Raw genomic sequence first — 15000 nt, forward strand, 5'->3', positions numbered from 1 at the left:
TCTAACAGGGTTGCACTGTTCTCCGAAGCAAGGCAGAAGACCTTGGGCAATTGAACCCATCTCTAGATTCAGGCTGGGAGGAGGTGATATTAAAGGCTGGGCGGGGCTGGAGTCAGAAACTGTTGACTAGGACTTATCCGGAGAGAACGAGGAGGCCGGAGAGGGGGAGGAAGAGGAGATGAATAGCAAGAACCAGTCATTTTGAAAACAGTTTCTATTTTGCTTCTTATGGGCTTGTAGGCAGCAGATACTTGTTCCTGCACTGCAGAACCTGGCGCTGGATTAATTCTGCCAGAAGGTAAAAAGAATTCTATAATATATTGGAGGAGGGAGAAATATTGGGAGGGGCAGGAAAGGGAGATGGGGAGGGAGACTGGGGAAAGGAGAAGGAGAGGAGGAAGGGGGAGAGGGTTTGGGGCTGAAGAAAAAACATTTCTAAAATAATATAAGCAGTGCTCTTTTTCTAAAAAAGTATTTAGGGGTACTCTCATTTTTACTCAAGAAAATCACCAATTTGTAGTTGAAATTGGGGAAAATAAATACAGTAACTGGACAGGACAGAGATGACTTATTCCAAAAGGTGGCTTTAAAAAATAAAATAAAACCACAACCCAGAGGGGAAAACACAAATCCTCAGACCAAAATTTGTGGTTCTGCCAAAATAGAAAAAATTCTACAATGTATGGGGGGGGGAGATGGGGAGGGGGAGGAAAGGGAGAGGGTGAGATGGGGAGAGGGAGATTGGGGAAAGGAGGAGGGGAGGAGGAAGAGTTGACGGCTGAAGAAAAAACATTTCTACAATAATATAAGGACTGCTTTGTTTGATGGGGAGACTCCTAGAATCCTTTTGGTGGTTGTGAGGGAGGAGAGGGGGAGAATGTTCCCTTGGGCAAGGAGAAATCTTTGTGCTGACAGAAGGTTCTCTTGGCACTGCTAGGAACACAACCCAAAGTTCTCACCCCCTCATTCAATATAGTGGGGAATAAAAAAATGGCTATACTGTTGTTCAGGCTTCAGAGAACAGTGGAAGAAATTTGCAGAAATATGAGCCTCTCTGGATTAAGCCTGCCAAATTTTAGGCAGATCCGTTCGAAGGTTTTTGTGCCGGACACCTTTATTAAAGTGGGTCAGACCTCACTATTAAGTTGTGGGTGAACATAGCAGACGACACAGAGATTTCTCCAAGTGGTTCTTTATACAGTAGTAAGCTGGAACTGAACTGACCTGAACAGCTCAGCCGGCCTGCTTTTATAGGCAGCCGGCTGTCAACATTTAGTTAGTTTCCCACCTAAACTAACTGACATGGACCTGAGTGAAAACTATATACACAATACCCCCTGGGGCCAGGGTGAGAACTTCAATACATAACACTCACCTGGAGCACTGTGTCCATTTCTGGGCACCACCATTTACAGAGGATGTTGACAAACTGGAACTTGTGCAGAGGAGAGAGGACTGGCGGAGGAAGATGCATGCATGTGCCGTGCATTGCCCCCGGGACGCGCGCAAGCCCCGCCCCCGCCTGCTCTCTGTCCCCTGGTAGCGCTCCGCCACTGGGAGACCCTTTTTCATAAGGCTTGGAAACCAAGGTTAATGAAGCGGAGGAGCTGGCTATGTCTAGCCTGGGAATCAGGAGACTGAAGGGAGATATGGTAGCCATCTGCAAATATCTCAGGGGCTGCTCTCTTTCACTTTTTCTCAATGCCAGGCCAGCGGGGTGGTCCTATATTTGCATAGTAGTTTCCCAATTAGATATTGTTGTAAGTTTAGCAGAGGAGATGGTGGGGGGGCGGGTAGGCTGCCTGCCTGAGACCCTGCTAATTCCTAGATCCAGCAAGGGCTAAAATCTTGGCAATGGCCCCTTAGGTATGGGTCAGGAGCGTGACGGAAAGCGAGGAAGGAGATGGAAGAAAGACAGGCTCTGACTCTGAATCTGACAGGCTGCAGGAGGAAGCAGACCCAGCCCCCCCCTTTCCTACCAAGATATTGGTTTACTGAGATAGTTAGAACAAGCACAGGAAATTTCCAAGAAGGGGACATAGATGCCAGGCAACCAGATAGGCAGAGGATTGACAGCTCTTCTCTGGAAAGCGTAGAATTTCCCGACCCTCAATCCCGAAGAGCTGAAATGGTGAGATTGCAAAGGAAGTGGAAAACAGGTTTTCCTGTTGTGACTACAATGATGACGCCGTGTAACCAACTGTGTCCATTTCTGGACACTGCAATTTTAGGAGGGTGTTGACAAACTGGAACGTGTCCAGAGGAGAGCGACATTTCCTCATAAGGCTTATGAGGAGGAGGAGCTGGGTAGGAGGAGACTGGGGGGAAATATAATACAATAGCCATCTTCAACCATCTCAGGGGCTGCTTACTTTCACTTGTCTCAATGCTTTCATTTCATCAAGTAGATGTAGAAATATTACTGTAATCATTTAGACTAAAAAGAAACAATAGTTCATATATGAATTTTCCAGCTCTGTAAATTAGTATATGTAAGACCACCTTTAGGGCTTTTGTGGGGAGACTAGACTAATATGGAAGCAAAACTGCACCTTTTAAAGACTTCAAGAAGAGATGATTTATTTCTCTGCTCTGCAATTTTGTCTCCACAGAGGAATCTTGGGACATTGATGCTATGGCAAAAACTGATGTTGTGATGAATTTTTTTCTGGCAAAAGCACAGAACTGATGCTTCAGACTCTGAAGAGGCTTTCGTTTCATTGGGAACAAAGAAAAGATGGGTTCCTCAGAAATTGAAAATACAGAGCAAAGGCTCCCCATGAATCCAGATGCAGCAGAGAATGGGGAATGTAGTGGAATCACAAGTAATGGAAGCACCGAACAAGCGAGAGAACTCTTCTCTCCGAAACCAGGCCATTTTCCATACGGTAAGTGAGTTCTGATGAGAAAGGCATGAGTTTGTCAGAAAAGATAAGGATTTTCTGCTGGGATGAGAGCTGCAGAAGGCAGGCCAACTAATCAAATTCATGGAGACGCTAATTTATTCAGGCAATTAAAAACCATTGGAAAAGGATGGGTACATAGACACTTGTGTGAAAATCGAGGAAGGCTTCTCAGACTCTTCTTAGTTCCTCTCTCAGGTGGAACTATCCTTCCTCACGCAGGCATGCATAAGGAGAAGGGGGTGAGGCTGCCCTTGAGGAGAGAGATTCCTGGCTGTTCTTCCTGTTCCCCTTCCATGTACACCAAGAATGGAGAGATTGTTTCTCACCAGATGTTGCTGGATTCAACTCCCTCCCATCACTCCCTGCCAGCATGGCCAATGTAGACCAAAAACATCTGGAGGACCACATGGTCCCCATTCCTGCTGCACACAGACCTAGAGAGTCAATGATAAGCGAAGAGACCAGGAATCTGCAAGTGCAGGCGCATGGCCCACAGCATTTACTAGCACAGCGGCACTTTAATGCTTTTGTTGTTGTTGTTATATGAAGCCCATCTGATTGGGTTGAATGGTATACATTACAGTAGACCATACTGACATTTATATTTGAGTGGGTGATTTATAATTTTTTAATAAATAAATAAATAAAATTCTCAGCAAATGGAGAAGCAAATCCCCTGGCAGAGAACCCCTGTAAGCTGACTTCACAACTTTGCGTTATGCAACACTATTTCAGAACATATCTTTCAAAACATATTGGTTCCTCTTTCTTCCAGGAACCCAATCTGACCAACCAAGTGTTGGCATGTTTACATGCTGGTGACATGGCATTAACTGATAAAAAATTTATCTGCTGAAAGCAGACACTCAGAGCTGCATATTGCTAACGAACCACTTTGCTGGCTAGTCCTTACATTTGGACCTGGTTTTCTTTAACTGTCAGTTATGTTGTCCTCAGCATATAATTAATATACTGTAGCAACCTTAGTACATCTGCTAATCCTGGTCCGTAAACTACGAACTGCTATTTTGACTTATTTGGGTGAGGCAAGCTTGAAAATTCACTATCCTGTATTGAATGAATAAAGCTCCTTCTAGCACAGGGAAATGCTACTTACCTGTTCTGAATGGGATTACAATCCCTCTAAAAGAGCAAGTGCTCAGTTTATACAAACTGTTAAATTTCAAATTTCCCTGCTTGCACATGCGTACGTACATTGGCTAATCGTTAATTATTCACACAACGGGTTGTGCTGCCCTCTGTCTTCCGGCATTGTCCGTGCGACATTTGGCATGTATCACATTCCATCATAGCCGTCAACTTTTCCCTTTTCTTGCGAGGAATCCTATTCGGAATAAGGGAATTACCCTTTTAAAAGGGAAACGTTTACAGCTATGCATTCCATTCAGTTCTTGCAGTCCCTTCAACTTTTGCTCTTAAAAAGAAACTGGATTACTACTGTGTTCTATGTGGGGCTGCCCTCCAGCCCAGCTGTGAAGCTCCAGATTTTGCAGAATGCCTAGATCTCTGATGGAGGCAGATGGTTGACAGTACGTGGCACCTCTGCTAAAATGTTTGCTGCGGATGCACATACATTGCTAAGCCAGGTTCAAGGTCTACATCAGGCATAGGCAAACTTGGCCCTCCAGCTGTTTTGGGACCACAATCCACATCATCCCTGACCACTGGTCCTGTTAGCTAGGGAAGATGGGAGTTGTAGTCCCAAAGCAGCTGGAGGGCCAAGTTTGCCTATGCCTGGTCTACATATACAAAGACCAAAAGAACTTTGGTCCAGGATACCTTAAGGACCACCTGAGCCCTTATATCCCAGCTTCATCATTAAGATCATCCACAGGAGCACATCTGGTTGTCTCTGTGTCTCCGAAGCCCAAATGACCTCAGGTAGAAGTTGGGCATTTAGCACCACCAGTTCAATCTGTGAAAGGCTCTTCCAGCAGAGGTACATCAGGCATCTTCACCTCTGACTTCCAGGTATCTCTTGAAGACCTCTTCGTATGCCAGCAATCCTTTACAGCTGTTTAAAATGTTGATTTTCCAGTTATATTAATTTTTCTTTCCCCCCCCCCTATTTCTACTGGGGCTTTTTGTTTTATTGTATACCTTATTGGCCCAAATATAAGCTGTACCCGAATATAAGCCACACCTTTAAAATTAAAGGGGGGGGGGAAATGCTCGCTCCAAGCCCATTTTGTAAGGTCGCAAATATAAGCTGCACTTTAACTTTTCATGGTCAGAATTTGGAAAAAAAGTGAGGCTTATATTCAGGCCAATATGGTAAACATTATTGTGCATCACCTTGATAGTTTAGGAGATATAAAATAAATAACTGGTGACTCACCAGCCATGCGCAGAGGCCTACCACTTGGCTGACTTTGTGGTGGGAGGCACCAAGCCTATGAGCTTCACGATGCCACAGGTGAACTTTGTTCACCTCATACCCTTCCAACATCCCACTGAGCAAAATTGGGACGTTTCTTTTTTTGGTCCCCAGCTGACTTGCACCACAAGTCAGACTCAAACCAAAAAATGGGACATTCTGGGATGCAATCAGAAGCCAGGATTGGCTTCTGCAATTCCAGGATGTCCCGCATAAATCAGGACTGTTGAGTGGTATGACATCTTGGTGTGATGCAAGCTTGAACTCACACCTTCAATGTGGGTGGACTACCCAGGCCTTGGTAGACTTGGAGCCCCCCAGATACTCTGGAGTTTCTAGAAGGACTTGTCCGGCATCTTGTTGAAACACTTTATTTCCCTCTGCAGGTTTGTGCAATAATGGAAAATGGAAACTCGCTTTTTCTGTAAGGATTGTGAGCTTGGTGCTTAATGTCATTCTGATCATTTCCATCATCATCATCATCATCATCATCATCAGAAGCACTGGTTTATCAGGTAAGTGAAGAGCCATTTTGCTGTAACTTCTGCCAGGTTATCAACAGGCCACCTGCTCACAGATTTCCTCTCCTCAGCAGCTAGAATAGCTTTATTGGTGTTCAGCTGAGGTAACCTGGAAGCAGCTGCAGATGGGGGCCCACATTCAGGCAAGGTAGACTTCATGTACTGTAATAATAGACCAATATGCACACACAATATACACACACAATACGCACACAATTTCAAGTGATTTAAATTGTATGATACAATTCTAATCAAAGGCCTATCTCAGGGAGAGTCAACTAGGCCCTGGCTGTGTATTTCATGGATAGTCAATTGAGGTCGACTATCTATGGTTGAGCCACAAGAGAAGCTGCTCCATGTCCTGCAAGCTCCTGAGTTTGTGGGCAGAGATGGGCACTGGGCTGTCTGCCCTCCCTCCTACCCTCATTTCCCCACCCTTATCCAGCCCCGCCTGGAGATGATGGGGGTTGTCCGGAGACCTCCTGCACACAGTTTTTGTGTGTGGTGTATTTGCAATTACGTTGTTATACTGTATTTTTATGTGATTGTTCTTATGCTGCTTGAGATGTGTTCCCATTTTCTTTGTTGCAAGCTGCTTTGAGTAGGATTCCTTTTACGGAAAGGCAGCACACAGATATAATGTTGATGAGTGGAGTACATTGCCTGACCTTTATTTTGGGTAGGACTATATATAAACTCTGTCTCACTTTCTGATACCTTTCTAGGGACAAGTGCAGTATTGCCACCTGCCCTACCTTCTTCCACTTCAGCTGAATGCTGTCCAGACGGCTGGATTGGCTACCAAAGGAAATGCTACTATTTTTCGGACAGTGAAGGAAACTGGACTTCTAGCCAGAATTACTGTGCCTCTTTAAATGCCTCTTTGGTCGTGATTGACTCCCAAGTGGAGATGGTGAGTGGAAAGATACAGAGCAGAGTCTGAAGCCCAAAATAGAGTTGATTCTCTATTGAATGAGAGTTGAAAATGTATTCACACTTCTTTTCTTTATTAAGAGTTTCTTGAGACGGTACAAAGGTCCTGCTGACCACTGGATTGGTCTCCAAAGGATGAATGACCAGGAGCCTTGGAAATGGATCGATGGCACCATTTTCAATAACTGGTGAGCATCCACAATGAAAATGTGTAATAAGCCCTTTAAAACAGTTAAAATAGTTCGACTCAAGGAATGCTTACCCAAACAGATGTGTTTTGAGAAGCCACATATGCAGTGCTTTTAATATATATAGAAAATAAGAGGCCAGTATTCACCACAAAATTCTTATAGTAAGTGCCACGCTTTTAACATTTGCAAAAGAAAAAATGTGCAGGTACTGAGTACCCCGAGTACTACTGGAAAAAAGACACTGCATATATTCCACAAGGGCCAGAAATCTCCTGGTCCTAGCCCAGTGACCTGCGGTCAGTGGACTAGGGGGACGAGACTAGTCCCCTAAATGTTCCCAGTAAATTAGAGTACTGTATTTTCGCTCTATAAGACACACCAGACCACAAGACACACCTAGTTTTTGGAGGAGGAAAACAAGGAAAAAATATTCTGAATCTCAGAAGACAGAACAGCAAGAGGGATCGCTGCGCAGTGAAAGCAGCAATCCCTCTTGCTGTTCTGGCTTCTGGGATAGCTGCGCAGCCTGCATTCGCTCCATAAGACGCACACACATTTCCCCTTACTTTTTAGGAGGGAAAAAGTGAGTCTTATAGAGCAAAAAATACGGTAATTGAAGTATAAAAGCCTGGCACCTCCATCCCAAAGCCTGGGAAACTTATACCTGTCTTAGAGAGGGAGACGTGATGCTGGACATCTCAGTGTCGCAACATCACTTGCGAGATGTTCCTCACCCCTGCTCCAATCACAAGCTGGCGCCGCTTGCCCTAACTGTTCCCCTATGTAAAAATTCACTGCACAGCACTGTCAAAGGCACATTTGTAGTTTCACATTTGTTACTAGTAGCCTGCCTGAGTGTTGAGGAACTGACCAGAAGGCTTCTCGCTTATTATACACAGAGCTCCGCCTTGTGGTGAGCAGCACACACAGAAGTTCATTTTCAGTCACGGTGCAGCAAGAGTTTGATGTTCTCTTTCTAGCCAGATTCTAAAGAAAATATTTTGGCGGAAAAGCTGCCTAGAAATATGAATATTTGTATTATATGAATATGAATGCAATTGTCTTCTTCAGGTGAAAATTTGCTTCCAGGCCTTCCTGCACCTATGCCTGGTGTTTCTTCTTCTGCTTGGTCTTCTGCTGGTTCCCAGGGATATTTCTATGGATATTTTCTATGGAATGCGGTTAATGGGTTGAGGTTGAATTCCAACAACACAGAAGTACAGTTTCTGGGGGACAGGGGGACAGGCATGTTTGGGGGATTCCCTGGTCCTGAATGGAGTTACATGGCCTCTAAAGGACCAGCTGTCCAGCCTTGGGATCTTCTTGGACTCACAGCTGTCCATGGAGGCGCAGGTCAATTCTGCTGGCTCCATCTGGTACACCGGCTGAGACCCTACCTGCCTGCGCACTGTCTCACCAGAGTGCTGCATGCTCTGGTTATCTCCTGCTTGGACCTGCCTCATATAACTGATCACAAGATGCAGCACATGCACACCATTTGAGTGGCAGTGGCCATTAATTTTGGGGGGCAGCCCCCTCAAATATTTTATTGGGGGACTGAAGGGATCTCGGCACTTAGGAGTTGGCTCCTTTGATGATAACCTTTAAAGCTCTAAATAGCTTTGGCCCTGTATACCTGAAGGAGCATCTCCACCCCCATTGTTCAGCCCAGACACTGAGGTACAGTTCTGAGGGCCTTCTGGCGGTTCCCTCACTGTGAGAAGTGAAGTTACAGGGAACCAGGCAGAGGGCCTTCTTGGTAGTGGCCCCTGCCCTGTGGAACACCCTCCCATGAGATGCCAGAGATGAAGAACTGTACAACCTTTAGAAGACTTCTGAAGGCAGCCCTGTATTGGGAGTTTTATGTTTGATGTTTTATTATGTTTTTAATATTTTGTTGGGAGCCGGCCAGAGGGGCTGGAACAACCCAGTCAGATGGTTGTCATATTAATAATAAAAGTATTGTTATGATTATTTCAACATATGTTCTGTTTGAAATTTTAGGTTTGAAATTCGGGGAGGAGGAGAATCTGCTTACATGAACCAGGAAGGTGTTGCCAGCTCCAGCAGCCATCGTGAAGAACCCTGGATCTGCAGCAAACCAGTTCACAAATCAGAAAGGAGAGTGGATGCAGGGCCGTAGCTAGGGGGGGTGAGGTGGGCCCCCACCAGGGATGCAGGCGAGGGGGGGCGCACAAAATCGGCTTGCCACCGCTATCCTTTATAAGACCAGTGATAACATTTGGCCCTGTAGAATATTAACCACTCTCAGTTTTACCTGTGGACTGCCATCTGCCCAGATTTTAATTTGCACTGAACTACAGTGGTACCTCGGGTTACTTACACTTCAGGTTACAGATGCTTCAAGTTACAGACTCCGCTAACCCAGAAATATTACCTCGGGTTAAGAACTTTGCTTCACGATGAGAACAGAAATCGTGCGGCTTCAGGTTAAGAACAGTTTCAGGTTAAGAACAGACCTCCAGAACGAATTAAGTTCTTAACCCAAGGTACCACTGTGATTTTAAGATGTATTTTAATTAATTGATTGCCTGTTCTTGTTCTTTGTGTACTGTGTTAGTTTTATGATATTAGCTGCCATTGCCGGGGAGGGTGGGGTACAAATAATTTTTTTAATTATTCTTATTCTTATTCCTATTCTCCCTGCCCACCAAATAAAGAAGATTGTTCTGTATTTAGCTCCCACGACGAGTGAACAGGAATATGAACTGGTAGTATCACAGTTACAGAAGAAATTTGATGTGGTGGAATTAGGCATAGCTAAAAATTACTTATCCATGCAAATTGAGAAAGGCAAAAATGGATCTTTTCTGGTTCATCAAACTGCAAAAATTGATGATCTTGTTGAAATGCTATGTTTAGAAAATGCAAATGGCAAGGAAACGCCTATGGTGTGTGGTTTCACCTTTACAGGTGAAGATAAGCCATTTCCTAACAAAACTTTGTATCGTTCTGCTATAGGCAAGCTAAATTTCATTCAAAGAATCTCAAGACCAGATATAACTTATCCTTTTCACTTTCTGGCAAAATTTGTGGAAAAGCCTACTACACAATGTTTCTCTGCTCTTAAGAGAGTGGTAATGTACCTTAAACACACCAAACATTATAGGCTGCAGTTTACAACATGTATTGACAAAGGTTTTGAAATTTTCTGCGATGCATCTCATGCAGTGGAACAAAATAATTGCAGGGGTGTGTCTGGTATGGTGTTTTGTTATAACGGTTGTCCATTTGAATGGAAGTCCCAGACACAAACCATTATTTGTCTCTCCACAACAGAGAGTGAATTATGTGCATGCGTTCAGGCCACTCGTGATGTAGAATGGTATCTGCAAGTATTTGCAGACCTACAGATGCAAGTAACACTACCAGTAAAAGTTTACCTTGATTCCCAGAGCGGACTTGCTATCCTGTGTTCAGAGACCAATACGCAGCGCACTAGAGTCTTAAGGTTACGTTTACAGTTTGTAAAGAAACTAATTGCTGACGAAATGATTGTATTTGAATATGTTCCAGGTGACAATCAAATTGCTGACATTTTTACTAAAGCACTTCCAAAGGTTACACATGAAAGACATGTACAAAATATGCTTTATGTTTTTGTTCCACAATGATGAACCGCAGGGGAAATGTTGAATTATTTAAATGTAAAGGTTCATCATTGTTCCACCCGATGTGTATGTCTTTAAGGGGCCAAAGCAAGGGCCAGAGCAAGATAACGAGACCCAGCTTTGCAGCTGTGAAGCATAGCAGGTGCTGCTGAGTTGTATTTGATTAAGGTGTGTCAGCATTTGGGTGTAGTATATAAGGAGCAGCACCTAGCTCTCCCATTACCCTGGGGGATGGGTTGGTGGTTGGGTCTGGTTTGGTTGTTAATGTATTTAGTGTAAAAGGAGTTTTTGTTTTTCTTATTAAAACCTTGTTTAAGTTATTTTTGAGTCCTTTCTTTTTAATGCATGGTCTCCCCAGCAAGCTCTCTGCAGCGTTACCATACTGCAAACAGCCAACATAGAAGTCCCTTTGCGCAGGCGACAAAGGCAGGCGGGCAGGCGCTCCGCCACTGTGGCCATAGGGCCCAGCTGGGTCCCTCTCAAGCGCAGCAGCAGGAAGAGGAGGAAGGGGAAGAGGGAGATGTGGCTGGGCTTAGCCCAGCACCCAGCGCCTTTAGCACATGGTGCCAGTGGGCTCTGCCTCCACGCAGCCTGGCTTGAGAGGCAGGGCTCAGCTGGGGAAGCCGAGAAGGGAGAGGAGGGGACGGCGACGGGGCAGAAGGTGGTGAGAGAAGCTTGCTCAGCAGCCGGCAGCAGTGGCAGTGCAGCTCGGTATGACGCCTTCCAACAGCTGGGTACAAAAAGTTCAGAGAGTACTAAAAAAAAGAACACGTGCACCTGTTCTAGCCTGCCTATACCTTAGGATCTGCTTTGGATACTCTGCTGGCTTGCCCACCCTGTGTCAAGAAAGGTGGCTACAGGGAGAGGTCTTTCTCCTTGGTGGTGTCACAGCTATGGGCCTAACTTCCAATGCACCAGGGGGCGCAACATCACCTCGCTACTGCTGTGACTTGATGTGCACTGAATAGACCTCTAACTCCTACTGATCACGCCTGTGGCACAAAACATCACACACATTTCATTTTATTGCCCATTTTATGCAAAAATGTGTAATAAGTATTCGGCTCCCTCATTGAAGGAGGGGATTTATCACACTGACTCTTCCAGGGTGTCTTATCTGCTGAACAATTGTAGGAATGACGTTGTGGGAAATGTGGCAAGATTTCTGAGTGACACTATGAAGTTACATCACCAGAAGTCCTATGAGATCCATAAAGAACCACAGCCAGAAATCTGGCTGCTGCATGTTTGACCAACAGAAGTTTCTGAGTCGTCGTCTTCAAAGGCAGCCCCACATACAGTGCATTTCAATAATCCATTCTGAAATCTATCAGAGCATGGAGTGCAGTGGCCAAGTCATCAACGTCCAAAAGGGATCATAGCTAGCACACCAAGGGCAGATTATCCCACCTCCTGGACCTGAGACCTGGGACACACATCTTTTCAGGATTCAGCTTCAGTTTATTGGCCCACATCCAGCCCATCACCACCTTCAAGCGCTAGTCTAACATCTCAGCTGCTTCTCTTCATCCAGATGGAACAGAAAGACAGATCTGGGTGTCATCTGCATATAGATATGCAACTTCCTGGACTCAGCTTTGTGCCTAGATGCCCAGGTCTCTGTGGTGGCCAGAAGTGCATTTGCACAGTTAAATCTAGTGCACCAGCTTGCCAGGGACTGTGCTGAGGAGGAATGGTGGGATCCCCCCCTCCCGTTGCTCCTGAATCTTCCCAGAAGCAGGTGGACAGTATAGATTTGGAACAGTGGTTTGCAGAGGGACATAGTTCAGAAGGCAGAAGCTGGGAAATACTGGATGGGGAACAGCTAGGAGAAGAAGCACTGGGAAAAGAGAGCTAACAGACTCACTGTCACTTGAAAGCATTAATTCGCTCAGTCCAAGGTCAAGAAGAGCAGATGAGGTGGCAGCACAGAAAGCACAGTGGTTGCGAGAACAGGTTGCGAGACATGGTAGTGACGTGGGTGACTTTTAGTAACCAAAATAAATTGACTTAGAATTCCATTTTAGGTGTGCTACCTCTGGAATTCACATAGAGGTATTTTGATGACAACAGAATAATACCTTTACATAATCTCAGCCACTCAAAGACATTTTTATTGTATGTTCCTGGCAAATAACAAAAACCCACAGAATTATTGCATTTATCAAACTAAAATATCAGAGTAGGAAAGGGTCTTTCTGGCAAATCCACCGATATATAGCACTGCAAGCTTCAGAGGTGACTTTATATTTTATTGTAGCACAAGAGTTTCCTTCAGCATAGTTTGGTTCTGGAAATCTGTGGAAGAAAAAGGTACATCTGAATATCAGGACAGAAGTCTGTTACAACTATTTTTTCATGTTCTTAATAGAAAGCATGAGTGTTTCCAAAATGTACAATTGTCAGCATCGCCCTTGAGCCAGTGCCACCAACTGGACTCATCCCCTTCAGCCCCGACTGGGCTAGGCGAGCTGGGTAGCAGAGACCAGCTGTGCAGAGACCACCTTCTGCACAGGAACAGGTCAAAGTGCTGTGGACTCACAGCTTAGAGTTGTGAGCACCGGATTCACTTCCACAAGAAGACAGTCGTCGCACAGCAGAGTACAGCAGAGTCTAGCAGAGTATATAAACTGGAAATACTGGATGGGAAACAGCTAGCAGAAGAAGCACTGGGAGAAAGAGAGCTAACAGATTCACTGTCGCAGGAAAGTGTTCATCTGATCAGCCCAAGGTCAAGAAGAGCAGATAAGGTGGCAGCACAGAAAGCACAGTGGTTGCGAGAACAGGATGCAAGACATGGTAGTGATGTGGGTGACTAGGGAGGAAGTGGGAGGGACCCTTAATTGGGAGCACCTTCATTCCTAGGAATGGATTCTTTGTTCTCTCTCTGTGATCATTAAAGTTTCTAACTGCTAAGAAACTCCTTTTTCTTTGTTCTGTTTATCTACTGCCAAGGGGGAGGGGGAGGAAGCCAATTCCCTGAAGCCTGACACAGCTGCACCCATTCCTTGAGATGTCTCCACCCCCATCATTCAGCCCGGACACTTGAGATTCAGCTCTGAGGGCCTTCTGGCAGTTCCCTCCCTGTGAGAAGTGAAGTTACAGGGATCCAGCCAGAGGGCTTTCTCAGCAGTGGCACCCTTCCTGTTTATTATTATTTTGCATTGTCAAATTCTACAGCTGATCCTCAATTGTGACTTAAAACTAATCTTTTAGTAACCATAATAAATTGACTTAGAATTCCATGTTAGGTGTGCTACCTCTGGAATTCACAAAGAGGTATTTTGATGATAACAGAATAATATCTTTACATAATCTTAGTCACTCAATGACATATTTATTGTGTGTTCCTGGCAAATAACAAAAACCCACATAATTATCGCATTTATCAAACTAAAATATCAGAGTAGGAGAGGGTCTTTCTGGCAAATCCACCTAAATACAGTACTGCAGATTTCAGAGGTGACTTTATATTTTATTGCGGCACAAGAGTTTCCTTCAATATAGTCTGGTTCTGGAAAACTGTGGAAGAAAAAGGTACATCTGAATATCAGGACAGAAGTCTGTTACAAATATATATTTTTAATGTTCTTAATAGAAAGCATGAGTGTTCCCAAAATGTATAATAAGCTGGTTGTATGCATTTGAATCCTCCAAACATGCATCAAAGTGGAGAGAGTGAAGAAAGTCATGCTGAGCTTGATAGTGGGAGCAGCACCATCTCCCCCTTTTCCTGCCACAAAACCAAGTAATTAACTTTGGGGCCTGGGACGGAGGATTGCAGCAGAGAGAGATGCTCCACCAGAGACTGGGGCATACTCTTTTTTGACCATTTGTGTGTGTTAAGAGAGAAAGAAAGCTCTGAAAATAGAAACAGGGTGAGGTTTTTTTTTTAAGAATTCTATGGAGAAGGGTGTTGTCACTGGTTAGGACAAGGAGCATGAGGATTTTCTACTATTCTTTCACTTTTCAAAAACTTCACCAGCTGCTCTGTGCAAGACTCTCCACAACAGCCTCCAGAATTCCTTGTATTATCAATGCTGGGGAGGCAGTGATTGAGATTGTGAGCGAAGTGGGAAGAGTTACTCCTCCGCTCCCTGCCACTGTGGTTCCATACAGCACTTATAAATACAGTGGTACCTTGGGTTAAGAACTTAATTGGTTCCAGAGGTCCGTTCTTAACCTAGAATCATAGAATCATAGAATCATAGAATCATAGAGTTGGAATAGACCAAAAGGGCCATCGAGTCCAACCCCCTGCCAAGCAGGAAACACCATCAGAGCACTCCTGACATATGGTTGTCAAGCCTCTGCTTAAAGACCTCCAAAGAAGGAGACTCCACCACACTCCTTGGCCAGTTACAAATCCACTGAGTGGTAGCATATTCAAGACCACATTTTACCAGATTCTTTACAAGA

At 44.7% G+C, this 15000-nt stretch overlaps 3 protein-coding genes across 14 annotated transcripts in view; 2 read left to right on the plus strand and 1 right to left on the minus strand.

Annotated features, from left to right (window-relative positions):
• Window positions 1-9591, plus strand: part of LOC310757203 (C-type lectin domain family 2 member B-like) — a 47174-nt gene extending 37583 nt beyond the window's left edge. For 5 of the 7 annotated variants that reach the window (XM_083602461.1, XM_083602458.1, XM_083602460.1 and 2 more), the window contains exons 2-6: window positions 2613-2888; window positions 5691-5819; window positions 6551-6738; window positions 6840-6946; window positions 8954-9591. In XM_083602461.1, the coding sequence (XP_083458587.1) occupies window positions 2738-2888; window positions 5691-5819; window positions 6551-6738; window positions 6840-6946; window positions 8954-9092 (714 nt within the window). In that variant the 5' untranslated portion in view covers window positions 2613-2737 and the 3' untranslated portion in view covers window positions 9093-9591. Of the gene's footprint in view, window positions 1-143; window positions 299-2612; window positions 2889-5690; window positions 5820-6550; window positions 6739-6839; window positions 6947-8953 lie in introns of all 7 variants that reach the window. The other 2 variants (XM_083602457.1, XM_083602463.1) reach the window with 2 other exon arrangements.
• The window catches only part of LOC310757241 (C-type lectin domain family 2 member D-like), a 66967-nt gene that overhangs the window by 7025 nt on the left and 44942 nt on the right, over window positions 1-15000 (plus strand). The gene's annotated exons all lie outside the window — the stretch shown is intronic.
• LOC310757182 (killer cell lectin-like receptor subfamily F member 1) overlaps window positions 12573-15000 on the minus strand; it is a 49087-nt gene continuing 46659 nt past the window's right edge. For both annotated transcript variants that reach the window (XM_083602418.1, XM_083602419.1), the window contains exon 6: window positions 12573-12879. In XM_083602418.1, the coding sequence (XP_083458544.1) occupies window positions 12759-12879 (121 nt within the window). In that variant the 3' untranslated portion in view covers window positions 12573-12758. The remainder of the gene's footprint in view (window positions 12880-15000) is intronic.

Source organism: Podarcis filfolensis, assembly GCF_964270895.1.
Source record: "Podarcis filfolensis genome assembly, chromosome: 2".
NCBI lineage: Eukaryota > Metazoa > Chordata > Lepidosauria > Squamata > Lacertidae > Podarcis > Podarcis filfolensis.